General features: G+C 36.3%; 6 protein-coding genes across 8 annotated transcripts; 5 read left to right on the top strand and 1 right to left on the bottom strand.

The window, feature by feature from the left end:
* Positions 1 to 706: 706 nt before the first annotated feature.
* Positions 707 to 3,081, top strand: LOC117627899 (heavy metal-associated isoprenylated plant protein 7-like). Its single transcript, XM_034360199.1, has 5 exons — positions 707 to 896; positions 1,024 to 1,261; positions 1,355 to 1,557; positions 1,676 to 1,763; positions 2,302 to 3,081. Exons 1-5 carry the CDS (start codon positions 888 to 890, stop codon positions 2,757 to 2,759), a joined length of 996 nt encoding a protein of 331 aa, XP_034216090.1. The 5' UTR covers positions 707 to 887; the 3' UTR covers positions 2,760 to 3,081.
* A 7,686-nt stretch (positions 3,082 to 10,767) lies between these two features.
* LOC117628034 (palmitoyl-acyl carrier protein thioesterase, chloroplastic-like) lies at positions 10,768 to 13,088 on the bottom strand. 2 transcript variants are annotated; one of them, XM_034360385.1, is made up of 6 exons: positions 12,525 to 13,088; positions 12,220 to 12,353; positions 12,013 to 12,126; positions 11,744 to 11,921; positions 11,555 to 11,623; positions 10,768 to 11,465 (listed from the first exon to the last, which is right to left on the bottom strand). In XM_034360385.1, the coding sequence occupies exons 1-6, from the start codon at positions 12,945 to 12,947 to the stop codon at positions 11,199 to 11,201; spliced, it is 1,185 nt and encodes a 394-aa protein (XP_034216276.1). In that variant the 5' UTR covers positions 12,948 to 13,088; the 3' UTR covers positions 10,768 to 11,198. The 2 variants fall into 2 exon arrangements, with proteins under 2 accessions (XP_034216276.1, XP_034216277.1); XM_034360386.1 differs by having other exon boundaries at positions 10,770 to 11,462.
* Positions 13,089 to 14,305: 1,217 nt separating this feature from the next.
* On the top strand, positions 14,306 to 15,572 carry LOC117627752 (HVA22-like protein e). Of its 2 annotated transcripts, none has more exons than XM_034359982.1 (5): positions 14,306 to 14,539; positions 14,666 to 14,692; positions 14,829 to 14,951; positions 15,033 to 15,237; positions 15,312 to 15,572. In XM_034359982.1, exons 1-5 carry the CDS (start codon positions 14,493 to 14,495, stop codon positions 15,333 to 15,335), a joined length of 426 nt encoding a protein of 141 aa, XP_034215873.1. In that variant the 5' UTR covers positions 14,306 to 14,492; the 3' UTR covers positions 15,336 to 15,572. The 2 variants fall into 2 exon arrangements, with proteins under 2 accessions (XP_034215873.1, XP_034215874.1); XM_034359983.1 differs by having other exon boundaries at positions 14,307 to 14,539; positions 15,315 to 15,572.
* Positions 15,573 to 17,679: 2,107 nt separating this feature from the next.
* LOC117628642 lies at positions 17,680 to 18,547 on the top strand. The gene has a single exon (XM_034361132.1). It carries the CDS (start codon positions 17,759 to 17,761, stop codon positions 18,392 to 18,394), a length of 636 nt encoding a protein of 211 aa, XP_034217023.1. The 5' UTR covers positions 17,680 to 17,758; the 3' UTR covers positions 18,395 to 18,547.
* Positions 18,548 to 22,827: 4,280 nt separating this feature from the next.
* On the top strand, positions 22,828 to 24,797 carry LOC117628122 (11-beta-hydroxysteroid dehydrogenase 1A-like). Its single transcript, XM_034360494.1, has 6 exons — positions 22,828 to 23,170; positions 23,261 to 23,453; positions 23,541 to 23,626; positions 23,768 to 23,899; positions 24,011 to 24,178; positions 24,361 to 24,797. Exons 1-6 carry the CDS (start codon positions 22,850 to 22,852, stop codon positions 24,649 to 24,651), a joined length of 1,191 nt encoding a protein of 396 aa, XP_034216385.1. The 5' UTR covers positions 22,828 to 22,849; the 3' UTR covers positions 24,652 to 24,797.
* A 598-nt stretch (positions 24,798 to 25,395) lies between these two features.
* On the top strand, positions 25,396 to 27,852 carry LOC117628275 (11-beta-hydroxysteroid dehydrogenase-like 4A). The gene is made up of 6 exons (XM_034360692.1): positions 25,396 to 25,608; positions 25,701 to 25,893; positions 26,028 to 26,119; positions 26,285 to 26,432; positions 26,541 to 26,656; positions 27,422 to 27,852. Exons 1-6 carry the CDS (start codon positions 25,426 to 25,428, stop codon positions 27,632 to 27,634), a joined length of 945 nt encoding a protein of 314 aa, XP_034216583.1. The 5' UTR covers positions 25,396 to 25,425; the 3' UTR covers positions 27,635 to 27,852.
* Positions 27,853 to 27,913: the final 61 nt, after the last annotated feature.

Raw genomic sequence — 27,913 nt, 5'->3', positions numbered from 1 at the left:
TTCCTTCTCCTATAAAAGAAAATTCCTGAATTTGCTATTGGAAAAATAAAAAGTAATAAGTATGGTAAAAAAAAGATTAGGAATGGAGATTTTAATATAAGGGAAACAACAATGCACAAGTGATTTACTTGTTTATATTTGATTTTACTTAATTTTTCTAGGTAACATTTATTAAGTAGTTTGTGCATGTTTTACGAGTGGTTAAGTTGTGTCAGGATAAATATTAGAATGAACAATAAATTCAGACGTTACTTATGTAATCGAATCTTTATCGGCGAAACATTTGAGTATACTTATACATGTAATTTGCAAGTAATTGCAGCCAAATATAATAAAATTCTTTTAATCCCACTCACTCCACGAAATTCATCCCACCATTCTAATAACTCCAAGTCCAACACATGAAGGGGGTGCCAACATGACTAGGCAAGAGAGGAAAGATTGTGAAAGCAACAAGAGCAATGCTGGAGCAGAAACAAGTGCAAGAAAAATCCAGAAATGCCCCGAAAGAGCCAAAGCAAATAAGCAGAGAGAGCATGGAAATGATAATCATCTCCAGAAAAGCCCGTCCTACATAGCACGTGGCCCTTAAAAATGCCACGTCAGGGGGGGTGTGGTTTAGATGAGAGAGAGTGACATAGAGAACCGAGTGGGGGTTTGGCTCCAGATCTGATGGGCCTCAACAGGGTTTTAATATGAAATAGCAGGAAGGAAAAAAATTACAAGAAACTCGAAAGTTTAATACACACACAAAGAGAGCCCACTCTCTCTCTCTCTCTCTCTCTCTCTACACTTGCACACATAAAGAGAAAGCTGAGCTCCACCCAAGACCAAGAGAGTGTGCTTAAAACTAAATCAGAGTAAAACTAGAAACCAAAACTAAACCAATGGGGGAGGTCCTACAACCTTATAATCTTTACTGTTTTGTATTTTGTATTTTTTTTAAATATGATTGTTTCATTCAAAGTCTGCATCTTTTGTTTACTTGGGCTTATTTGTGTATCTGGGTTGGTGTTTGTTTAGGAGGAGAAGAAAATGGAGGAGAAAAAGCCAGAGGAGGTGAAGAAGCCAGAGGCAGAGGAGAAGAAAGAAGAGAAGAAAGAAGAAGAGAAAAAGCCTGAAGCTGAGGAAAAGAAGGAAGAGAAGAAGGCTGATGCTGCTATTCCACTGCCACCGCCACCTCAAGAAATTGTGCTCAAAGTTTATATGCATTGTGAAGGCTGTGCTCGCAAGGTCAAGAGGTGTCTCAAAGGCTTTCAAGGTTCGGCCTTTCAGATTTGGTTTGTTTTCTGTTTGTATTAATGTTAAGTGTTATTGGGTTGATAGATTAATGTGTGTTTGTTTTTAATTTCAGGGGTGGAAGATGTGAGCACAGATTGCAAGACTCACAAGGTGGTTGTGAAGGGTGAGAAGGCTGATCCAACTAAGGTTCTTGAGAGAGTTCAGAGGAAGAGTCATAGACAGGTTGAGCTTCTCTCTCCAATCCCAAAGCCACCAGCTGAGGAGAAGAAGCCTGAAGAGAAAGAGCAGCCGAAGCCAGAGGAAAAGAAAGAAGAGGTACTCAGTTCACTCAAGCCTTTTCATTTTCAGTTTTTTTTTTCTTTTAAATTTCTAATTTCTTGGCTGATTTGGTTCTTATTAATTTGTTGGGTTCAATTGTTTTGGTATTTTGCAGCCTGTGGTTATCATAGTGGTGCTGAAGGTTCACATGCATTGTGATGCTTGTGCACAAGAAATCAAGAAACGCATTCTGAGAATGAAAGGTAAGCTCAACCTTGTTTTCCTTTGTTCTCCAGAAACTCCAGAAAGAAAAAAACGAAAAAAAGTAGGTATTTTCTTTGATTTGATCCCATTTCTTCCTCTTGGTTCATGCAATTCTATTACCTTCCATTAAAAATAGTTAAAAACAAAAACAAAAAAACAAAATTGAACTATGAATGCGTTGGCAATCAACGGCACTTTTATTAGTTGTGCAATGCATCTGTAACCTCCCCAAAAAAGAGAGAGAAAAAAAAATCACTTTCTTTTTGTGAGTCTCTTAAAAAAGAGTTTATTCTCTCACCAATGAGCATGACCAATGTTTCAATGTCAATACATTCTTTTTCTTAAATTAAATAATAAATTCCTTTTTAGATTTCAATAAACCAGGGCCAATTAAAGTCAATTCAATTCCATTAATTCAAGACCAAATCCCACCAAACCCAAATATAATTTATGTTGAAAATCTTCAAAGATCTCTTTCTTTGTCCTTCAAAAATCTCATCATTCTGTGCTTTTTCTTTTTTGTGTAAATTCTTTTAGGGGTGGAATCTGCTGAACCAGATCTAAAGAGCTCAGAAGTGACAGTAAAGGGTGTGTTTGATCCACCCCAGCTAGTAGAGTATGTGCACAAAAGGACTGGGAAGCATGCTTCCATTGTGAAACAAGAACCAGAAAAGAAAAACAAAGAAGAAGCCAAAGAGGAGAAAAAAGGTGGTGAAGAAGGTGACAAAGATAAGAAAGGCAAAGATGAAGAGGCAAAACCAGAAGAGAAGAAAGGTGATGAAGCTCCACCTGCTACTGCTGCTGCTCCTGATGCTGCTGTTCCTGATGCTGCTGCTGCTGCAGAAGCAGGAGCTGCCACAGAAGAGACCAAGGTAGTGGAGCTCATGAAGAAAAATGAATATTATTATTACCCACCAAGGTATGCCATGGAGTTGTATGCCTACCCACCTCAGATCTTCAGTGATGAGAACCCAAATGCCTGCTCTGTTATGTAAAAAAATAGCAATGCCAAGGGTAGAATGGGGACATGGGTTGAAAAATGTTCAATTACAATATGTTCTTGGCCTACTACTGCATCTGCATGTGCCCTCTGTGTTACTATGTAGTTTCTTTCTTGCTCCGAACTTTCATCTATCTACAGAGATGAGCTGTGGAATTTTGTTAGGCTGCTGCTGCTGCTGCATGTATTTACCTTTTTAGTTGGTAACTTGTTATATATAATATAAAACAATAATAATAACTATATCATAGTATATAATGACATGTAAATACAAATCATTGTGCTTTTAACCAAATCTTTTATCTGGCCAGGCCAGATTTTGGAGTTTCTTGGGGTAAAAGTCTTGTCAATAACTGTTTTAAAACAAGTGGATTGGGAAGTTTTGAGAGTGATCACCTCCAAATCGTTTCAGTTTTTTCAGCTGGTTCAGGTCACTGGAAAAGTTTTATTCATGTATGCCTTGTTATTGGGATGACAATCTTTAGAGTTTGTGTCTTTTGTATTGTTGTTCGTATTGATTTAATAAAATTCGATCGCCTTTTTATCCCCCAAAGAAAAAGAAAAAAAGTGGATTGGGTGGTTGTTCCTTCTTGTAGGCCTGGTAAGAGGGTTGAAAAGTGATTGAAATGAATGAAACATAGACCCTTAGGTTTCCCATATTTTAGCACTTACAGTGGCTGTGAGATGTGCAATTCGGCATTGACCATTGATTCTCAATAATAAATTAATAAATAAAATGAAAAAGAATGCCAATAGTTGTCTTATTTTGAGCTCTGTGGACCATCTTTCGGTTGGGGCAAACAGTCATTAGTTGACAATGCCATTTCCAATTTTTAATACAGAGTATGATGCTTAAGGACATTGCTGGTTTCTAATCATATGGTGGTCCATACATATAAATATATAGTCAGATTACGGCATTCATTTCATTCAGAAGTGGATCCAAGATTTGTATAGCTTTGGTATGCAAGATTGCTTTAGCATAAACTGCCATCCAAAATGACAAAATGGATCCAATCTCAACCTAATCTTTATGTAAATTCCATTTGGGGGTGATTTGATTTGTGTTTTTCTGTGCTTAGTTTATTATGGCCAGCCTCTGTGACAAATTGAAGCCGTAGTTGGTTTTTACTCATGACTGCCCTGTTTCCAAAACTGATTCTTTTTTTATTTTTCATCTCTGCATCTACCTTTCTGTTCCATTTTTCTAAGAATTTAATTTTTACCCCCCCTTTCACCTTTCTTGATCATATCTAGGTTTCCTCAATCAAAACTATATGATAATTATTTCTCACCTAAATCTTGAAAATGCCACTTTTGGAAGACCACGTTTTCTTTAAAAATCTCAAATCCTAAATTAAATTCATAGTTGGGCAAGAAACCGTGTTCCACTGAGCGGTTTCTGGGTACCTTTTTTCCGTCACATATCCTTGCAACAAGAAACGATTCTGCAATATAGTTTTGGAATATAGTCTGAGAAATGAGACAGTTCTTCTGGATTTCACTGCTCAAGTCTATATTCTTCGATTTTTAATCACAAGGGCTATTTGTACCATCTCAATTAATCACTTAATAATATAATAGTTCTTTTAACACATATGCAACGTTTCATTCGTACGAAAATGATAGTAAACTAGGGCAAGTAGTTGAGACGGTACACATAGTTACAAAGTTTGACAGGAAAAGTGGGATGAGGGCATGAGTGGGGGACATTAGAGACCAAATAATACAAATAGGGATTCATTCATGGCACCACAATCAATCACACAAGGACTACTAGTCAATTATATATATATAGTGTAAAGGATATTAGCACATGGAATGGCTTTTGGTATTAGCGTAGGTTGAAAGTAGCATGTCGAGAGCTGTACCAACATTTGCTAATACAGCTTAATCATGGCTTCATATTTAGATTATAGGACGGTCTGTAGCTCGACCTTTTCAAAAAAAGTGTGTGTGTGAGCGACTGGTTGATATATATTCTTCTGCCCAACAGATTCCACACCTCACATGCTAATTTCATCATTCCAGCTAGGGCTCTTTGTTTTTGTTTCTTAGGTAAGGGGTTCAAGAATCCCAAGTGAAGAACCTCTTGGTCCTAATTGAATTCGAGTCCACAAAAGCATAATATTTATTAAAATATAAAATGCCGCTATCTTTTTCTGATCATATGTTTAGCATGTTATGTCATCAGCTTATCTTTAGTTGTAGAACTATGAAATGAAACTTCGTAAAATTTCACTGGATCAAAGGTTTGGACGATCACAATCTAATAATTTATAACAGTTAATTACAACTTCTAAAAATTATAAGCTGAATTAAACGTGCAATTTGAAAGTGAAACTTCAATGGGAAGGAGAGTGGTTGTGCTGGTTTAGAGTAAGAATATGTCCTTGTCCCACGCTTCACTTTCATTTGCTCATAATGGGGAAAGCATGTGTTGATTTCTCACGAGAAGTTGTGATACAAAGTTGTGTAATTGCCACTCCCTCAGAAAGATAAGGTCCCCTTTTCCCTTTCTCTCCCAAGTATTTCATAATGTCAACATGGGAAGCACCTTGGTAGTCCCTTTCTCTGTCTTTTCTTTCCCTTTCCCTTGAGTTGCCAAACAAAACTTTCAATCTTAGCTTCTCATGCATGGTTTTTTATACAGAGTTTTTTGTAAAACAATTTCCAGCACATTAGTATATATCCAGATGTACCAACCTAACCACACTTGCTTTCACAAAAAAGGCCTTGTGGTGCACAAAAAAGAATTGCAATGTAGGCACCAATCTAGCATATAGGCAGATTCTCACACCAGTTGACACCTAAATTCTCACTACTCACCCTTTAGTTTTGTTCTTCCAAATTTAGAAAAAACCAACCACCTTTTAATAAATAACTAAAATGAAAAAACATCATATATTTTTCTTGTCCAAATCAATGAGAAGTGAACAGAGAGGTAGGTGAAAATGGTGAAAAGGGTATTAGTTTCTTACTGTAAAAAAAGTAATTTTCTGAATTTGTGGTAAGAACCCATGATATTCACCTGCATTACTAGCAGTATATGTATATACTGACGACCCACCTTCCAGTCCTGCCAATACTATGAGTGGGCCATTGAAAATCCAGTGCCATAATTGTTTTTCACTTTATTCACTGCTAAATTTTCTTTTCTTTTTAACCAGATATCTCAGCGAAAGAGAGACAGGATAAATAAAAAGATTTTTTTGGCTAAATTTTTTGTCAGAGACGTCTGTGGGGATGGTGGATACTGGGCTCCTCTGAGAAGCTCGAATTTTGATGTACTTAAATTTTAGTTTCTGAGTCACTGTTTTTCTATCATCTTACTAGATGATGATGATGATGAAAGATATGCATATTAATTCAACAACATGATATATATGAGATTCACAAAACGCTGCAAATTCAGTTTCTTCTTCCTATCTTTTTATCTACAGTCATCATCTTGGGGTACGTAGTCTTTGGAGTTTATATAACTTCTGCTACTTCTACTGTTAGTGTTGTGTCGTACTCTCATGCAGCGCCGTATGTACATACAGATTATGTACGTATGCATGTACAGAGCCCTTCTTTTGTTTGATATATATCTTTGGTGCGACGATGCCTTTCAACTCAAGCAACATCAAACTTTCTCCGCATCAATCATGAATTTTGATTATTTTTATTTTATTTTCTCTTCAATCATGAATTGGATTTTGATTGAAAGAAAGTTCAACAACACTAGTCTCTGACAAGAAATTCTTTAAAGGAAGTGGATAGGGATTAAATAGCCTGCTATGTCACGAACAGAGTTCATACTATTACTACATTATTCAATTTCAAACTACTCTCATTGTTTTATCTTCAGGTTCTAATCTCAAAATAACCGATTCAAATTGATCAAGGAATGTTAAGTGAGATAGTTCTTGAGTTGTAAACACATAAATTGAGACGAGAATATATGGTTCTCAACTCAATTATCAAAAGCGATACGAAACTCAAATAGGTGGTATCATTTTATTTATAATTTTTTCGTATTAATCATCGATAACTTATGACGTGTAGCAGTATGTGTTTAATCAACAATTCCAAACATTTTTCATTTTGAATTAAAGCATTATTGTCCATCATCTTCAATTCATCCTATCATTTTATCTGTTCAACAATTAATAGATTTCTTCTTAAGATCATCTTATGAAACCAAAAACAATTCATATATAATTGCACGGTTTGGGGCATTTGGAGCTATAGGCAACTGGAGACTGTATTGCGTCAGCGTGACGTGATCGGAATATTCCATTCTTTGTTACGTCCAACTCAAAGCCACACGTTGTCGGAGCGCGTGACCGAAGGCGCTTTGTCTCATTTGTATGGATGGATTGGGAACTTGGAACTTGATGGCTTGGTATAGGGACCCACGTGATGGGCCCAACGTTGTTTACTGCCCAACCCACGTGACACCCAACTGTTTCTTTTCATTTTTCTTTGCTTTTATATATTTTATTATTATTCTGTACTCCTCCACTTTTGTCTTTTTCTTTCACTAACTTTTCTGTCTCCATGTATCACTCTCTCGCGTTCCTAACTTTTTAATCTTTTATTTAACCTTGCAAAATTACCTATTTAATTGAATTGTGTTAGTATTACTCAATGCTGCATTGCCTTCTCTAATGTTGTGGCAACCAAGATGCTACATTTTTGTCCCCCATATGTTCGAGTTCGATTGTCCATCACGAGAGATAAAAGTTCATTTTATTTTCGTTGGGGATATCTAAAACTAGCATTGAACTCGAACTTATAAGAATCATACTTGAAATATCATCCAACAAAATCAATAAAACTTCAACTAAACAAAATACTGGTCTACATTTTTTAATTGTTAAAGATAGAAAGAAATGAATTAGAAGTACTAAGATAATATCTTTTTCAAAAACACTAACGTCAATGACGTGTAGACGCAGATTGGTCAACAATGCTGAGTAAGCGTCTCGTACTCACACATAATTAACCCTAACAATCCTCCGTCATTATGTACCACATGCATGAATTATGACACACGGAGGCCTCAAAGAAATCACAATCTCAGTAAATATGGAGATGGAAAAGATTGTAACACTTTGCAAAGTTAAAGTTTAAAAGAAAAACGTGGCATGAATGAAAGCCACATATTGTTTATTGGAACTTGGACAGAGATGCAAAAGAGCATAGGTTTTGGATCGAAATATTATTGGGATGAGATTGGTAATGATTAATATTTGTTTAGCCAATTGCAACACCCAAATATTTTATTTATTTGTGCTTCTATCAATCTCTCTAATTATACATTGCATTTCATAGGGAAAACGTCTGATTAGAGACAAGATGATTTGGAAGGGGTAAACATTATCTCCATCATCACTGATCAAGAATATTGTGTCAGTATTCATAGGATTCTTGTCACCATCAATGTCATCGCTAGTGCTTTTTAAATAGATTTATTATCACAAAACGTCTTTAAGGTTTACAAAACTATCAAATTGCATTCTTAATTTTTTTTTTTGTCACTTATGGTCCTCAAAGTTAGTATGTGCAATTACAAATAGTCCATGCAGTTAGGTTCTGTCAAAAACTCTGTTAGTTTGCTGACTTGGCATACATATATATCACAAAACATCCTTGAAATTTACACACTTATCACAAAAATGGTCCCTATGAAATTTTTTTATTTTTTTATTTAAAATTCATAAAATTTTGGTTTTCTTTTTAAAATTATTTATAAATGAAAAAATCATTTATAGAAGGATTTTAATCTTGAGGACCATTTATGAACCCTAAACCTTTAGTTTTTTTCATTTTTAAATTTTATGAATTTTAAATTATTTTTAAAAAACTTGATTAGTTTGTTGATGTGGCATATATATGGAGCCAACATCTACAATAATATAGTGTCACATGTATTTAAAATTTAATATATATTTTAAAATAATTATAATTCATAAAATTTTAAAAAGAAAACAAATAACATTTTAAATTTAAAAAATTAAAAATTTTCATAAGGACCATTTGTGATAGGTCTGTGAACCTCAAGGATGTTTTGTGATATACATATATGCCACGTCAGCAAACTAACAGTTTTTTTGACGGAACCTAACGGTATGGACCATTTGTGATCATGCATACTAACCTTGAGGACCACGAATGACAAAAAAAAATATTAAAGATGCAATCTGATAGTTTCATAAACCTTAAGGACGTTTTGTGATAATAAGCCTTTTAAATATTTCATAAGGATGTCATAGCTAGTTGTAGCATGTACCTTCACATAAAGTAGAAAAAAGATTACACACCCAACGCTAGATTTGATGTTCTTTCACGAGAATGTAGTAACTACTTTAGCTACTGTCTCAGTGTGACCATTGTTAATTATTATTATTACTAGTTTATATTATTGTTTGATTAAACAAATTTTAAAAATATATTGATTTTTTTTAATACAATCGATAGTCTAAACAAACTATAATAGAGAGGGAGGAATTTTTCATACACACACACTACTAAGTTGTCATCGAGGGATTCAAACATGAGATTACTGATCTACAAGTCAAAGTCATTCTTGTAACACCTAGATTAAATCATGTCACTCTAAAGAGTATTTGTCTTTTTGCGCAATGAGAAAGTTTGATTCTCGCTTTCTTCAATTTTTATTTATCGTCAAATCTCATTTGTATTAAATAAAAGACACATATATATATATATATATGAATTAATTAGTGGTGCCTTAGTTAAGACTTTATAAAATATAATGCAAGAGAGGTAGACCACTTATTAAAGTATAATTAACTGCGCTGCCTGCCTCTACAAATGGGTTGTTATGGAAAAAAATGAGATTCATAAAATGGCCAAAGTACTATATAATAACTCTTCCCACATATAATTTATTTTGGTAAGTGTTAGATTAATACCATATGATTAAAAAAAATGTTAAAAAGCTCCCAACCCCAAAACTGTCTGGAATATGATATTAAGATGAATTGTTTAATGTGATCGATGAAGAAGATGGGATCTTCATGGTTAGCTTAGCTGCAAGAAGATGAGAGAAATTTTTTTTTTTCTTGGCCCTCATTGATTGCAGGCTTTGACTGGATATTCTTGTCAACAAAGGGTCTCTAGTTTTTTGTTGACGAATCAAAGAAATCGGGTGGAGGTGGGTTGAGGAGAGAGGGGTTGCCTTGCGTAAAGGGTTTTGTTTGGTGTGAAAAGTTGGAGAGAGAGACACAAACAAAATAATGGTTCTTCTTCTAGACTGGACTGGACATGATTCATGATTCATGAAGATGAAGTGCTGCTTGCTTCATCTTTCTTTTTTTTTGCCATCTCATTTTCCACCTTGCTTCTCCTTCTTTCCAAGTTTGGGGTTTGCGTGGTTGGTCTGCGTTTCATCAAAGAAATGATTTTGTCTGAGCAAAGAAATTGAGAACGATTGGAAATATGTACCACCATGTATACCTAGCAGCCTAGCTGGACCCTATAATTGTGAGGTTAGATATCTAGATAGAATAGCAGGACCCACAAGGGGATTATTTAGGTGGGCCCACCTCTTTGCTAATTTGTCCATATTGGGCCATTATGGCTTTCTAATAAGCCCTGAACTTGAAAGAGAGAAGCATTTTAAGAAGGATAAACCATAAAGCCCAATAAATTGATGAACAAAATTAGGGTTTGGCTTGGGTTCGTTCGTTGTCTTTCCAAACCCAAAAAAAAAAAGCCCCGTTAATTTGATTCTATGTGTGATAAAAATGGTTTATATAAGTTCTAATTGATAATCTGATAACATAACATGTTACGGTTGTCAATTAAACTTGAAACCGAACTTTTGTGGAATAATAAGACGGAGTGACTTTTAAATTTGTGGTCTAGTTGGTAACACGAATGGGCCTTATTGCCTTTCCAAAAGTTCAGCCTTCTCATAAATAAGGAGAGGCTATAATGAAGAGTTTAAAGTGAGGACGCTATTTGAGGAGGCCAATCCCACCATCAAAACATTTAAAATGTTTAAGTCCCATGATTTCTTTACATTTGTTCATGGTGAGATTGACCTCCTTAAATAGCCTCCTCACTTTAAACTCCTCATTATAGCCTCCCCGCTCATAAATATACATATAAATATGTTACCCGGCCTTATAGTTGTGCATTTCTTGCTCAAAAACATTCCTAGTAAATCAGATAAATTACTGAAATTGTATGTGAATATGTCATTCCCTTAGAAGATAAGTCCTCCCAAGCTATGCACTGTCATGGAGTGCACTTGCAAAACATTGTTACAGCCTGATGAATACAGCACACTAAAGCCAAACAGTGATTATAAAAAAAAACCTAAAAGAACCCATCAGCGGGGAAAGCAAAAGGCTTGAAGAGAAATCGATGTGTTGGGGGCGGGGGGCACAAATTGAAACTGCTGCCCATACTGAAATCAGTGCAACTTATGTTTTTGCTTGAGATGCCACTCTGTTCGTGCTCGTACTATCTCCGCCTTATCGGCCTGCATCCGAAGCAGATGCGTGTACTCTAGGTCGGGCCAACGGTTGATGGAGTTGTTCTTGCAATTGGAGTCTTCAGCCAAACTTGCTGTTGCACTTGTCATGGACTCAAGCAAGTTTGATTGCCTGCATTCACGTCTATACTCCAATGTCATGCTTGTGAGATCATAATCTCTTAACACATTGATGGGCACACTCTGCTTAATAAAACACAAATTAATTTTGATTTAGTAACACATAATGAAAATGAAAAATGTTGCATGTAAGAGCAGCTTGTGTTATGTATTACCTCCAAAATCCATCCAATGTATTTCACATTGTTTACATGCTGGTTGGCATCCATGTCACTCCATCTAGGCTGGGATAATTGCAAGAGAAAGTAGGTTGTTAGTATATTAAGATGCTAACCAATTACCAACATTGCATGAAATTTTGATTAGTTTGATAGTTTGGTGGTCTTATATTTTTCTAGACTTACTGCTAAGCCTGATCGGATCCTCCCTGCAGTGCCGTCGGTGAGCTTGTCGATTTTTTCGCTGTCATTTTTCTCAGTGGCGACTGCAACTCTGTTTAGGTAGAATGGTAGCACTTCCTGTCTCACTTGTTCTGGAATCTTGGACAGCCTTCTTGTTTCTCTGTTCATGATCACCCAAGTGCTGCATGACAGATAAAAAAAATTGGAGGTCAGCTAAGCTATTTAGAGTTTTAAGTTTGGATAAATTATAAATTAAGCAGAAGAAGCTAGACCTTGTAGCTCTTGTAATGATTTCTTGAGTCTTGTAGTCTCGGATGATCCAATCCCTGCGCATTCCATTTTTGCCTGCTGCATCCACCCAAGTATCTATTTCAACAACATCTCCCCTGTCACATAACCCATTTTAGTGCATTATTATCAATTATTATGTCTAGTTGTTAATAAAAACATAAACTGCCACATAATATGGCATCACATACCAGGAGCTATATCTCTGTACTTGAATGAAGATGCGGGTGACGACCCAAATAAGCTTCCGGATGCTCATCTCACGGGTAGCACCGAACCCGTTTCCAGCCAGGCCAGAGCTTGTCACATGATTTAGAGCTGTTTCCTGCAACCAGTGGCTTTCATAGTTAATGAAAATATAAACTCTATACTTTCATGATTAAACTCTCCTAACTAATGACAGTATGTTCACTAATTTCACAATGAGCAAAAATTACAAAGGGCCATCCCTCTCAGACAGATACATAAAAGAGTAAAAAAGGAAAAAAAAATGGACCTGAAGGAGATTCATGAGCGTTTCCATGGTGGCAGTTTTGTCTGGTCCAATCTCATAAGACCTGATTACGAAGGTCTGCCTATATACAAACCTGCCCTCAACAAAATTTCCATGCAAAGAGGAATGAGCAGGTGCATCAATGTCATTATCTTTAATTAACTCCGTACTATTTTTGTTTCCAAACAATGTACCCTCTCCCACATGAACCCCATTGACCTTTCCATTGATTGTCTCCACACTTCTAGGAGTTCCTCCAGCGCTGGTTCTCACTGAAAACTTTCCATTTTTGCTTGTGATCATTGCTACACGCCTCGAACGATAAAACCCCAATTTGGTGGCCATCTCATTCTTCTCTGCCTTGCACATGTCCCTTGGAAGGCATAGTGTAGCAATGTTGTAAGTTCTTGCTGCCATTGATGCCATAATTTCTAAGCGCTCATTTGGTTGATCAGAGATATTGAAAGAAATAAACCCAGCGAAGTTTCAAGTTTGATAAAAGAGGGTGATCTAGCTTTTAGCACTTGTTGAAGAAAGAAAATTTGTCAAATATTTGTAGTAGGTGTAACCACTTATTAGCAGGACAAAGGGAAGATTTTGTCTTAAAATGGAGGAGGGCATGGGATTTCAGCTCAACCACTTCAATGGGTGGGGGAGAAATGTGGAGGGCCTGCACCAATGGCTTACACGCCAATGTAATTAGTGGTGTTTTTGTGCAAGTTTACAAGGTAGTTTTTAATAATAGATAACTTGGGGAAAAGTAATTTGGATTAATTAGCAACTCTACCATTGATTATGTTGTTTAATTTGGTCTTACTATTATGTTCTTGCAAGAAAAAAGGGGTACCTCTAAACAATAAGCCTTGTTTTGGTAATCTGCCTTCCAACTTTGGCTAGGCAGAGCATTTGAGATTGCTAGGAATACAGAAGCATTTGAGATTGCTAGGAATACAGAAGCATTCGTTAACAAAAACAACACTTAGACTCGAGAAGAAAGCCCACAGACAGAAATGTTTGGTCAAGCAAGACATGAAATTTTCATACCGTTTTTTATTCTACTTCCATAAAAGCCCACTTTCCATCCTTGGTAATGCAGCGCATTGGTCATCAGAAACCCAAATCAGATTTAGCCCACAAAGATGGTTGTTGACCATAGACCAAATAAGTTGCATTGTAGGGGGTTAAAATCCTAATCTTGCCCTAAAGAGAATCGTATTTACAACCGAGTGTATACTTTTGTATCTATAACACTCATTGCGTTACTGTTACATTCAAAACGTGAGATGATAAATTCTCTCCTAAGCATGATGGAATCTGATGCAATGGATGAGAGTTGACACTAATCAAAACTTCAAATTAAATATTTAACAAACCCCATCAAGAAGATTAAGATAAATCATTACCCCACCTTCGGATAATCCGTCTGGACCGGCCATGTAAAAAAGAAAAGGCAATGTCCTAACCCTACTTAGATTTGGATCGTCATCCTCCGGCACGTGTCACCGACGTCGACTAAAAAAACAGAAGAAAAAACATGACACGTGGCTTGTGTCTGGGGCAAAGAACAAAGCCATTGTGTCATTTGAGGGAAATGGCAGGGCCCAAGGCAGTCCAGTCCAGCCACACACACACCTGACCAACCTGATGAGACCACACTGTGCTTTCAGCCTCTAGATTGCGATTGGGCGGTGCTAAATCCACATCGACACGTCCAAGGCAGAATCCGATACTTGCTCTTCTCCTGCCACGTGTCCTCTTCATCTTATCATATAAATACATGTAGCAAACACCCCACAACCACCGTCCAAAATCACATCAATTGTCTTCATTTCTCCAGCTCTGAACAGTGAAACCCTTTTCTCACTGGCCCAGTTTTCTGCAACCAATCCCTCTTAGTTTGTGCTTTCAATTTAATTTCTTGGTGTTTTTTTTCTCTCCTTTTGGAACCCACAAAGACAGAGAAACAGAACAATGGGAAAAGCCTGGACCATGCTTACCCAACTTCATTCACTGGCAGGGTAAGACTTTAATTTCTTTTACTGCTTTTTTCATCTTCTTTTTTGGTCAATTTTCTTTCCAACATGTATTAATTTTTTGCTTTATCAGTTTATCTAATTCCCAATGTTCTTGGAATTTTTTTGCAGGCCAGTGGTGACGTTGCTTTACCCCTTGTAAGCAGCTCCTCTCTGTGTCAAGTTTTTATTTTTTTGTTTTTGCATTTTTTTTCATTATATTAATAAAACCCAATAAGGGGATGAACTTGTTCTTGATTATTTTTTTATTTTTTATTTTTGTGTTTGATTATAGATATGCATCAGTGATAGCCATAGAGAGCACATCTAAGATAGATGATGAGCAGTGGCTTGCTTATTGGATCATCTACTCTTTCCTCACTCTCTTGGAGATGGTAATCCAACCAGCTCTAGAGTGGTAAGAACAAATCATAAAAGCTTCAAGAATACACAGATACTATCAGAAACTAAGTTTATGATTGGAAAATGGAATTTGCAGGTTACCAATTTGGTATGAAGTGAAGCTTGTGTTTGTGGCATGGTTGGTTCTTCCACAATTCCAAGGTGCAGCTTTCTTGTATGAGAAATATGTGAGACAGCAGCTCAGGAGGTATAGAGATGGGAGAGATCATCCTCAATCCTCCCAGAAGTCCCCCACTGGGAAAGGAAAGAACAAGTTTGTGCAGTTCATGACCCCCAAGAATGTGAGTTCCTTCTTTTGAGACTTTGACAATATTTTTTAATTATCTCTTATTGATCCTTTTTTGGTTATGGGCAGCAGGGGGAGCAGGAGGCTTATTGAGAAGGGCAGAGCAAGAAGAGGCTTGCCTTTTGGTGTGAAAGAGTGAAGCTTCTTCAACCATCGTCTTCTTTTTCACCTTTGTGCCTTTTACTTTAGTTGTTTTTAACTTTGACTTTAACCTCCTCCAATGTACAACTTGATGACTTTTTGGGCTTTTGTGGCCTTTCTTCATGATGTCTAATATAGATGAGACACATGTTATCAGAAATCGGTGTTATATCACTTTCTGTTCTCTCTCATCCGTGTCCGCTTTTCAACCCCCACTAATAACTGTGGAAGGTTTTTTTTCACACACACACATGCCCAGCATAAAATGCGTTGCTTAAAAAGAAGGGAGGCTAGTTTGATTTGTATTGGTTAGGTAGGTGTGTTGTTTTTTGGGGCTTGCAAGGAAGGCTATAATCAATTGTCTTTAACTTGAGTGGGCCTAATGAAGTTGGTTTGAAGTGGGCTGCTCGTGAAAATAGCCCAAAAGAAAGAAAAAAAATATAAGCGATAGTTTAAATCACAGGGTTTATGCATTAGAACGTGCAGTGTTTTTTAAATGTTTCCTTGAATTTTTAACCTAAAGAAAACGACTGTGTGATGCAAAGGCCCTTCACGGGTTGAGAAAAACTAGGTAAAAAAATTTAGGCTTGAAATTGTTTTCCTTTCCATGTTGCAAGATATGCAACTAAATGGTCACAAATTACAACCACAAAAAAAAAAAAAAAAAAAGGGAAAGGAAGAACAAACAACAAAGAAAAAAAAGGTAAAAGACCCTCTATAAAATGGCACCCGAGGCCTCCCATAATTTTTGGGATTCGCACCGACCATGAAAATGTGTGTGAATGGAATTGGGATACCATCCATTTTAAACAAGTAAAAACAGCATTTCAAGTTTGAGCCCATATCAAATTCAAATCAATCTGTGGATTAATTTTCCAGTTGTGCTAACTTTTAAAGGCTTCATTTTTTGTGGGAATATTTTGGTTGCTTTGTACTCTGGTGTACTGTATACATGTACATACACTGTACACTTCCATCACATGCATGGCATGTGGGCTGAGCAAGGAAGAATCACCATGTAATTAGATTAGGCATCCACACGATCCACATCCGCATCCATTTACCGACTTTTAGAAAAGCTTTTCGGTTCTTTAGGCACCAAGAATTAAGAACTAATTAAGCACTAATTATCAAGCAAGTTGGGTTGTTTTTAAATTATCAAGAAACAAATGATAATTTTGAACTCCTTTGACTAAATACATGTTGGATTACAGCACTAATCTCCTTTTATCTTAGGAAGGAGGAATCATACACGTATACTCAACAGAAATGAAAAAGTGAGAGGAAAAGGAGGGGGTGTTGATTTGTTTGTTTTTATTTTTATTCATATAAAAACGATCGTCTAAACTACTTTAATTTAGAGGGAGGAGATTTAAACTTAAGATGGGCGCATTGTCACTTGGGTAATTTACTCAACTCAATCTGCAGAAAGAGTATTCATATCTACCAATATAAAATAAGATTTGCTTTTAGTTCCCTAGATTTCATCTAAACGGCCTTGGCGCTTTCATGACCTAAAAAAGCTATTTTCAATAATGTCTAAGTTGCAAAGAAAAACCATGACTTAGTGCTCATAAAATGATTATAATTAAGCATGATTTGTATACAACTCTCTTCTGGTGTAAATTTAATTGAATATGAAAACAGGAGATCATTTTGATGGAGTATGACTTTAATAATTAAATATCTACTCACAAAAGAAATTACAAAATATTACGATAGTATGACCACGTAATACATCTTGTACACATGTTATAATATCGTCACATACTACATCTTGTACTGTAGTATTCTATAATCACTCCTACTCACACCCCTCCCCGGTGACCTTTTTTGTTCCACTCAACTATGTCCCATCTAGTTGAGGAATTATGTGAGCAAAAAGCCAACAAAGCCTTCACTCAAACGTCCAGGAAAAAGAAGGGAAATACAATTATGCATATGCTTTCTACGTGGACTGCTTCTCCTTTAATAAATTTCATGAACAAAGAGAATCTATCTATAGCCCCAAACACCATCGAGGGCTCAAACTCATTCCTTAGTTGCATCAGTGAAGCTGATCATAGTATTCTGAGATTCTGTTACTAAATATTAATAAAAATTTGCAAGCAGGGCAAAAGCAGGTAGCCTGAGAAGCAAAAGTAACCAATAAAACACCAATCAATCTCCCACGACTTTACAAGAGTCACCTTCCCATATAAAGTAATAATCTGATGAATGTTAATTACAGAAGTAACCCCATTTCACCCACTATATAAACCAGTGTTTGCAAATGCTCTATGGTCCGCAGATGAAAACCACCCCCTCAATCTTTTTTCTTGTTCTTCTGAGATTCTCCTGACTCATCAGAATTACCTCTAGTCCCTTAGGCAAAAATGGATCCCATCAAGATCTTGAAGTTCAAAGCAATGCACAAGCACAACAAGAGGCATCACCAGCCTTTCAACAATCTCTTCCTTTATACTTTGACAGCATTAACTTGCAGTCTGTTTTGTTTTAGCCCTTTATGGCTTCCCTCTTTAACTTCTTCCATGAAGGCCTTTGTCTTTGTTTCTGTCCCAAAAATCAGTTCACTGTTTTTGAGCTCCAAGTTTGTGTTCATACTAGCCAATCTCATTGTTGTTGCCCTCGTTGGAGAATCCAAAATCTTTTCCACAGTCTCTTCTGCATCTAATATTGTTGACCAATATGAAAGCATGAAAAGGTGCCAAACCCTTCAGAGCTCTTCCACCCACCACCAAAAGGAACCTAAGAATCTGAGTACTTTTGTGGAAGAAAAGGTGCTGCTGAAGAGGACTTGTGGAGATGAAGAAGCTATAGAAGGGAAAGGATGGGATGAAGAAAGTGAGGAAGTAGTGGTGAAGGTGAAAGAGGATATAGATGAAGATGAAGATGATGATGATGATGATCAGAAATTGAACCAAAGAGCTGATGATTTTATTGCAAGGGTCACTGAAAGAAGGCTGTTTGAATTGGAGCTAGATAACTGCTTTTGTAACAGTGAAAAATGAACTCAGAATAGTTATAGGTTTAGTAGCAATTAAAGCTGAAGAAGTACTCTTTTTTCTTATGTTTTTCCAACCAGTATGGTCGGTTCGGTTAGTAACAAGATAGTGATATGTTTGCATGTAAATTTATGACTCCTTGTTCAAGTATATATTCAATTGCCCTATACTACTTGGTAAGAAAAGCTACTGTGTTTCGTTGGTTTGGAGTGGACTATTTATTTTCATTAAATTGAATTAGTGTCTTGATCGTTGTATACCAAACGAGATTGAACATGTGTTAGAATTAAAAAGACGGAATTAATTCTGCTGATCTGAACAGCAACGAACGTTGTTCAACAACAAAACTCAATCTGATTCAATTCAAGGTGCCATAAAGCTTAAAGCTCCAACAAAATCCAAGCTTCAGCTGCTTCTGCTCTTATATAACTTTTTGTAATGTTTTTTTTTTTGGACGATAACTTTTTGTAATGTTAGTATCTTTAGACGAACGAAAGTCACCTTTTTCTCCCTTCTCTGAAATTCCTGTGGCAGTGGGTTTGGAAGTACACGTGGGACTGCAATGCTTACTAATACAAGCCCAAGATCAGCCCAACCCAATCATCCAATATTGTAAGGCCATCTCCAGTTATAAGATTAAATGTAGTCCAGGTTTAAAAATTTAGCTTTCTAAAATATTAATTTTTTTAAAGAATAGTGCATGCCTAAATTTTTCCATCTCCAGTCATGCAGGATTATATTTTATGGTCTTTTTTATTTTATTATTTTAAAAAAAACTATAGTACAACACTCATACATTCCGCAACTATGTATTATTTAATTTAATTAAACTAGTCTTTAGAGACAATATTCCATATATGACAAGATTTTTGATAAGATTTTGTGTCCACGTGACACGTCTTATTCTGAGGAAATCTTAATAAATTTTCGAGCTATGATTTTTGAGTGACACATATTAAATTTTGAGTTCTCCTAAACGAACTATAAAATTAACTGAATACATCATACTATAAAAGTATATATTGAATTACTGATTTACTATAATATAAAATGACCAAAAAGGATATATGGAATTGACATTGCCAGAATCTACATCCCACTCAAGGTTGCAGATACTATGCTGCCATGTACTGTAAAAGATGAGGATGACTCAACAACTAGTCACCGGAGACTCTTATGGTATGACCGAAGATCTTTAGCTGCTGCCTCTGATTATAAATGCAAGACTGTTAGTATATCCTCTTCCTCGCCACTGGACTCAAGCAGTTTGATTGACAGTAGAGAATTGGTCATAAGATGATTAAGAAAGTGAAATATCGTATATATTTTATATCTTTTTTCATATTGAATTTGTGAGTGGTAGCCATGTATGGATTTAACAATTGAATTGGTCTGAACCCTAAGGGTTGGTTCAATGCCCATGAGGCCTAAAAACTAACTTATCCATTACGTTTGGCACCGGGGCCCTGCATATACTATAAGAGCATTTTCAGCAAGGGGTCCAAGAGGAGGTAAACTCAAAATGGTGTTTCCAGTAATAAAATTCTGCTAAGGCAAGGAGTGGGGCCCAGCAAACTGGGCTGGCCTGAGCTCCAGCCTGCGGGCTGAGCTGACGTCAGCACACGTCGCTACAGTGCCCTTGTCCACGTGGCGCGCGCTAGGCTCTTCGATCAGATTTTTTCTAGCAATCCAATGGCAGCAAATTTTTGTGCAGTAAAAAAATGGAAAAAAAATACCAGAAAATTACTGATTTGTTTTTTTTTCTCTATACCTTATTTCCATTTTCAACATTTAAGTAAATGTCTTTGTCCTTCTACTTTCATTTATTTTTATATTACTCCATTTACTTAAGTTTACAATGTAAATAAGGAAGTACTCCCCATTTGGATTCAAATAAAAATACTAGAAAATCAAATTCTCACCAAATCAAAATATGAAAAATCAATTTTAGTGCAAAATACGATTTAGGCTAAAAATGATGGCTCATTAAGTCAATATATACTTCATACTAAAATCCCATAAAATCAAGTTTTCTTATTTAATGTGTAAGGAATAAAAGCCGAAAAAAATTATCTTGAGAAAATGATTATTCCGAAAAATCATTTTTCATACTTAGTCAATATTGCACCTCCGCTAAAAAAATCATAAATCCGCCAGTATCTATAAATACCAACCAATACTCTTCACTTTTAACACCAAATCCTCATACATTTTTGTTTCTATAAATATCAACTAATACAAGTAATAAAATAAAATATTATCCAAAAATATTGTTTAGGTAAACAAAGTTGTGAAAAAAAAACAAAAAAATGAATAGTATTTGCCATGGCAAGCCTAAACTGCTGGAAACACATTTTGCTGAGGGAGCTAGGGCAGCCACTATTCACATGAATAGTAGCTGCCCTAGAGCTCTCCTTGCCATGGCAATGGGCTAACTGGTGAGTATTGGGTGCTGTAAGAGGCCGCATGGCTTAAGTTGCAAAAGAAGTAAAAAAGAAGAAGAAGAAGAAAAAGAAAGTGGAATAATTCTGCTGACATCTAACCAAACTAAAATTGTAAGAGTAACATCACCATAGATGAGTTCTTTGAAAAATTTCAATATGATTGGACAGGTGGGGATGTATTTTGGACAAATAATCACACTGAAATTTGATCTGTCTAAACTTGTTCATCCCTTAACCAATTCAATGTATAATACTTTTTAACACTTGGTAAAATGAATTCATTAGTATGTAGCTGAGTCCTAGTGAGTTAGCCCACATGTTTCTCATGGATCTGCAACGTTAAGATTTTCCAAGAATTTCACCCTCTCCACGTTTCTGTTATATTGTTTTCTATTTAGGTGAACACTTTTCTAAATCAAAGATCGTCCATATAGTTTTTTTTATCACCATATGAACTAACAAGCAGTCATGTGGATGATAGCTAATCTGATTCTTGGGAATGAGCCACTTATATCAATTAATGGATTGCACCAATTGCACATCCTCATATTCTTCTTGGCAGTCTTTCTTGTGTTATACAGTGCCATCACAATGCTGCTTGGAAGGCTAAAGGTACAGAAATTGGCAAGAAATTGACTTAAAAAGTCTCTTTGTTCCCTTTTGCAACTAATGAACTTGAATTCATCACTCTGACTACTTAACAGTGCGCAATGGATTCATCACTCTGAGTTTCATCAATTTGAAAATTTTGAGAATTCCATATTGAATGTGTCATCCCATTTATGGAAATGCCATATGTTCAGGTCCATTTAGGTCCAGGAAGTGAGTTTAACTTCCAAAAATATATCAAGAGATCATAAGAGGACGACTTCAAGGTCGTTGTTGGAGTTAGGTAATATCAATATTTATCATGTGTTTCTTAGTACATCACCAGCTGTAGATTTCACTAGCCAATCCTGCCTTGTTTAGTTTGGAGTACAAATATCCTGAATTGTTTCTTCATGTTGTTGGCAGTCCTGTATTGTGGGCATCATTTGTGATCTTTTTGCTCCTTAATGTTAAAGGTAAGCTACTTCTTCCTTGAAAAATCCTTTAACAAAAGAGATGATGATTGTAAGAACTTGGAATTGCAAAAAAAGTGTCAACAATTTTAGTAAAAGCATAAATCTATATGAAAAGTCAAAGATTTATAAACACTATTAAAAAATCAAGCTGAAAATCAACTATAAAATAATGCTACAAGTATTAGGGTGTATCAAGGGTATTTTTGGTAGTTCTATAGGCTGTACTTAGTTAATTTTACATTTTAATTAAAATATTAGTTTGTACTTAGATCATAGGGTGTACTCAGTTAATTTTAAGGTTCGTTTAACAGCACTCTAAATTTTTTTATAATTTTTTCTTAAATAACACGAATTGAAACATTTAAAACATTTAAAAAATATGTGTGAAAACATGAATTGAAAACATTTAAAACATTGAAAACATTTAAAAATTGAAAGCATAATTTTTCAGGCTCCAACAGTCATGATCAGTAATTTTTTATAATTATATATATCCACTTGACATCATCAATGACGTCAACACTTTTAATGTTTGCTATTGGATATGTATTTATACGAAATAATTCGTGCTCTTGTTCACACTTGATAATTTATCTTTTTCAAAAGCACATGTATGGGGCTCACAAAAAATTTGACCTATACCAAAGTCAGGCTACATGTAGCCCGGTTGGAGGACTAAATGGCCAAAGGTGGCCCTCTAAAATTTTATTAAGCCCATAATTAGAGATAAATTTTGCATCATTTTAGGGCTACATTTGAGATATAACCCATAACTAGAGATGGCCAAAGAATCCCAGCTCTGTCTTTATTCTTATCCTTCTGAGGCGGCAATATTGAGGAGCACCAAGACAAATTATACCGTCACCCGAGGAATGTCTAGACCACGTGTCCTATTGCTGCCATGCCATGGAACAGTGCCATTGTGCCACCACCTTCTTCTACTTTACATCTGCATGCCTTGCCTCGCTTTATATACAACGAAACCCCCAACCAAACAGATAGCTTTCAAATCCATCTTCATCATCTCAGAAAATCTCAGAACATCTCAGAACAATATCTTTATCTGTTGTCATCAATTAGTCATGTTGGGTGTTAATCTTATCCACAAGTTCTTGAATCTTGTAGCTCCCCCTTTTACCTTCTTCTCCCTCTGCCTCTTCCTGCCACCCTTTTATCTCTTCAAGTCCTTCCTCTCTGTGTTGAGCTCCATTTTCAGTGAAAACGTCAATGGAAAGGTGGTCCTCATCACCGGTGCCTCCTCTGGTATTGGAGAGGTAAACCCTAAAACCCTAAAACCCTATAATAATGTAACATGTTAATTAATTCTTCTTAATTACTTATATATTATTTATTTGTGTTGATAGCATTTGGCTTATGAGTATGCAAAAAGAGGGGCACGGTTAGTTCTTGTTGGGAGGAGAGAGGACTCATTGAGAGAAGTTGTTGATCGAGCAAGTGACCGTGGCTCCCCAGATGTTCTTATGGTTCGTGCTGATGTTTCCAAGGTTGAAGACTGCAAGAGAATTGTTGATGAAACAATCAACCACTTTGGAAGGTGTAAGTACAACTTCTAAATGAACTAATTTTATCAAAGAGAATTAATTAATGGCATGATTAATTGATGTGTATGGTGAGGTGATGCAGTGGACCATCTGGTGAATAATGCTGGGATCACTTCACTTGGCAGGTTGGAAGAAGCAACTGATATCACTAATTTTAGAGCCATCATGGTAATTGCTCTCATTCCATTAATTTTAGCCATCAATTTTTAAGTAACCCAAGTCCTGAATTGGGCTCTGCCCAAAGAAAAAGATTCCTAAATTGGGATATTAATTGTTCCTAGTAGAGGTTGAAACGACTTGTCGTTGCAGGACACAAACTTCTGGGGTTCAGTTTATACGACCCGTTTTGCAATTCCACATCTGAGATGCAGTAAAGGTAAAATCGTGGTTCTTTCTTCCGCTGCTTCGTGGTTGCCTATACCAAGGCAGAGCATTTACAATGTAAGTAGTCTTTGAAACCCAAATATTTAGAAAGAATGTTTGTACTGTACATAATACATATATATAATTTCATTAATTATTGATTGGTTATATAATATATGATTTGATCAGGCAAGTAAAGCAGCTCTGTTAAGCATGTATGAGACCCTGAGGATTGAGTTTGGTCCAAACATCCAAATCACAATTGTAACTCCTGGATACATAGAGTCTGAGCTCACCCAAGGCAAATTTTTAATGAGTGATGACGGCGAGATGATAGTGGATCAAGACTTGAGAGATGTAAGCTAATGTGAATCTAAATCATCATTGATCATGGCTCGATATATTTGCTTGAATTTAGGTCAAGATTAATTAACATCTATCCGTACTGTGAATCTAAGCCATTGATTATCGTTCGATATTTGCTTGAATTTAGGGACAAGATTTATCGTCGTAAATATGAATGTTCATTGTTTGTGCAGGCTCAAGTAAGTGCGACTCCAGTTGGGTCAGTGGAAGGGTGTGCAAAAGCAATAGTGAACAGTGTGTGCCGTGGGGACAGGTACTTGACAGAGCCAGAATGGTTCGGGGTGACATATATATGGAAGGTGTTTTGCCCTGAGCTGCTGGAGTGGGGTTATAGATTGATGTACGTGACAAGGCCAGGCTCTTCGGCCAAAGAAGCACCAAGCAAGAAGATCTTGGATTACACTGGAGCCGAGAACGTACTCTACCCTGAAACCCTCCACAGTCCTGAAGTCAAGACAGATTGAAGTTGTCTACTTGGGGTGGATTTAGGGTTTTGTATATTATGTGAAATAGAGTGTTGTGTTTTATGAGTGTTGGATTCTATATGGTTAAAATTGTGTTGTGTTTTATGTTTTTAGCCAATGAAGGAGATGCTTTTTTGGTCTCAGAACTGTTGTCTATGTATGTACATATTTGCCAGCATATGTGTAGACGTGTGCATTTCGTGATCTGCCAGGTGGCTCCACCAGGGCATGCCACGTGTTGTACAGGCCAAACAGATGTACATGGGGACTATTGGCAAAGCCTAACTATTGGCAATCCATGTGACAGTCATGGAGGGACCAGCTCAATTGTGGAGATTCACTTCTTTTGAATATGAGATTTTAACACAATTCGTTTCAGTTTATTTCACAGTCGTTTTGCCAATCAAACTTCATTAACTATTGAAAATTGATTGAGAATCGAACATGGTTCAGTACTGCTATTACCAACCCAACTCACTTCTTGTGATTTAGAATGAACACTTTTGTAATTGTGATATAATTGTTCTTAACGAGTAATTAGTAAATATATTAACATTTTCCATTAACTGTACGGAAATGTGTGGCGCAGGATGCGCATTTGCCAATATCGTTAACCTCATTCCCTCAATATAATGGCAATCTTCAACAAGATCCCTCTCATCTCTCTCTCTCTCTCTCTCTCTCTCTCTCTCTCTCTCTCTCTCTCTGTCTCTCTCTCTCTGTGATTCAGACTAAATACTTGCAAAGGAGCTAGAGAGAAGAAGCTAGGCAGCTATGGATTTGATTCACAAAGTGTTGAACGTAGCAGTCCCTCTACTAACATTCACTGGATTGCTTTTCTTTCTTCCACTTTTTCTCATTTACAAGTTTATTAGTTTCATGCGTCGATCAAAATCCATTGAAAACATGGGCGGCAAAGTTGTCCTCATCACCGGAGCATCTTCAGGTATTGGAGAGGTAACAAATTAATCGCACACACATATACATATATATTATTATTTTGTACCTTTTTTTATATCTTATCCAATGTTTTCCTTCTTAATTTGAAGCATTTGGCATATGAGTATGCAAAGAGAGGAGCTCGTCTGGCGTTGGCAGCCAGACGAGAGGACCGCCTTCGGGCAGTGGCCGATAAAGCTCGAGGGCTAGGCTCTCCAGATGCCATTGTGCTCCCAGCTGATGTTTCAATTCTTGAACACTGCAATCGACTTGTCAATGAAACCGTCAATCACTTTGGCCAATGTGAGTAGTTTCTCACAAAACGAATTATGCTTTTTGGCTTTTAAAATTATCAAAATCAAAATGAATATCAAAGCTGCTAATTAATTGATGCATGGTTTTTTTATTTTTCCTTGTTTTTTTATGTGCAAAAACAGTGGATCATTTGGTGAACAACGCCGGGGTTCTGCAAGCTGGCTCGTTTGAAGATTGGACACAAGGCCAATTCTCTAAGTTGGTTTCGATCATGGTATTATTTTCTACTTAAATGCATGCATATGATTTGTTGTTCTGTTGAAATTTGTGACCATAAAAGTGTAATCAACCCACTTAGCCTTGCTTAGGCCCTTCAAATATAATTAAGCTTCAAGTTTAGAAGGCTGTCAGCTAATTCATGTATGACTTTGATGTGTAGGACATAAATTTCTGGGGTTCAGTCTATTGCACCCATTTCTCACTTCCATACTTGAGAAAAAGCAAAGGGAAGATTGTTGTAATTTCTTCATTTGCATCATGGTTTTCTGCACCAAAGTGTGGTTTCTACAATGTAAGAAATTATATATATATATATATATGACTTTATAGTATATAGTTTGCTTTATCTAACACCCTTGTTAATGTTAATTATGTTTTGCTAATTGGTTATTAATTTGGTGGCTAATTCAGGCAACTGACTTGCTTCTTTGAGACATTGAGGGCTGAACTGGGATCTGATATTGGGATAACAATTGTGAGCCCAGGAGTGATTGAGTCTGAGATGACAGGAAGCAGCCAATTTTTATCACAGGTAATCAAATCATGTGGGACTCTTCCATTAATTAAAGGCTTGTTTGGGAGTGCTTCTAGAAGTGTTAAAAGCGCTTTCTGACAACCGAAAGCGCTTCTGACGGCATTTGGCAAAAAAGTTTAGACTTGCTTCTGGGCCATAGAAGCGCTTTTTGGAGAAGCACCTATCCTGTGCTTCTTTAGGAAGCACTCCCAAGTACTTTTTCAAGAAGCACTTCGATTTTTTATGAAAATTTCAACAACTTTCTAATAAAAACACTTTTGTTAGAAGCGCTTCTGAGCATAAGTGCTTTCTAGAGAAGCAGTCACAAATGAGCCCTAAATATATCCTCCAAATTTATATTTGAATTTGGCTAGAATTCTAGTTGATAACTCGTTGGGAGTGCTTTTAGGAGGGCTAAAAGCGTTTTCTGACAACCAAAGCGCTTCTGATAGCATTTGGCAGAAAATGTTTAAAGTGATTCTAGGCCATAGAAGCGCTTGGACTTCTTATGAAAATTTCAAGATTTTTATAATAAAAGTGCTTTTGTGAGAAGCGCTTATGAACATAAATGTTTTCCCACACGAGTCACATTCATTTTGTTTACAATTATTGAGCGTATATATTAGTCAATTAGATGTCATTGTCACACCCTTTTTTGGCACTATGCTTTTAAAAGCTAGACCCTTATTAAACGTGGTTTCGTTTGATGTTTCGATCTGAAATGAATTTGAAGCTACATTTCATGATTGCGTTGTGTATGTGATGATATATGTGTTGTGTTAGGTTCGTTCAAATTTGATGCCAAGTAAGTCAACAGAAGGGTGCACAAAGGCAATTGTGGACAGGGCTTGGCGTGGAGACATGTACCTGACAGAGCCAGCTTGGGTGAAGTTCGGATTCTGGTTGAGGGTTTTCTGCCCTGAGCTACTTGAGAAGCTTTTCCAGCTAATGGCAACGAAGAAGAACCCAGCAGGAACTTCAATTAAAGATGATTAATTAGGAGAAACATTAATTAATTTCTGTTACAATATAATATTGTACTAACTTCGATCACACTACTCATGGATCATGATAGAGAAAATTAGAGTAGAAGATCCGAATCCCACTACTCGTATCCCTTTTAAACGAGGGTCCAATAAATTATTATTTTTTAGTTTTGCCTTGTATTAAAATAAAATAAAATTCTTTTAAAGAGAGTAGGAATTTAAAGCTATGTTGGGTCTCTAAAGAAAACATTTGGGTGCCAATAAAGTTTTCCTATAATTGGTAAAATTA

The sequence above is a fragment of the Prunus dulcis genome, chromosome 5 (assembly GCF_902201215.1).
Source record: "Prunus dulcis chromosome 5, ALMONDv2, whole genome shotgun sequence".
NCBI lineage: Eukaryota > Viridiplantae > Streptophyta > Magnoliopsida > Rosales > Rosaceae > Prunus > Prunus dulcis.
Note: the sequence above shows the minus strand (reverse complement) of the source record. Positions and strands in the feature narration are given on the sequence as shown.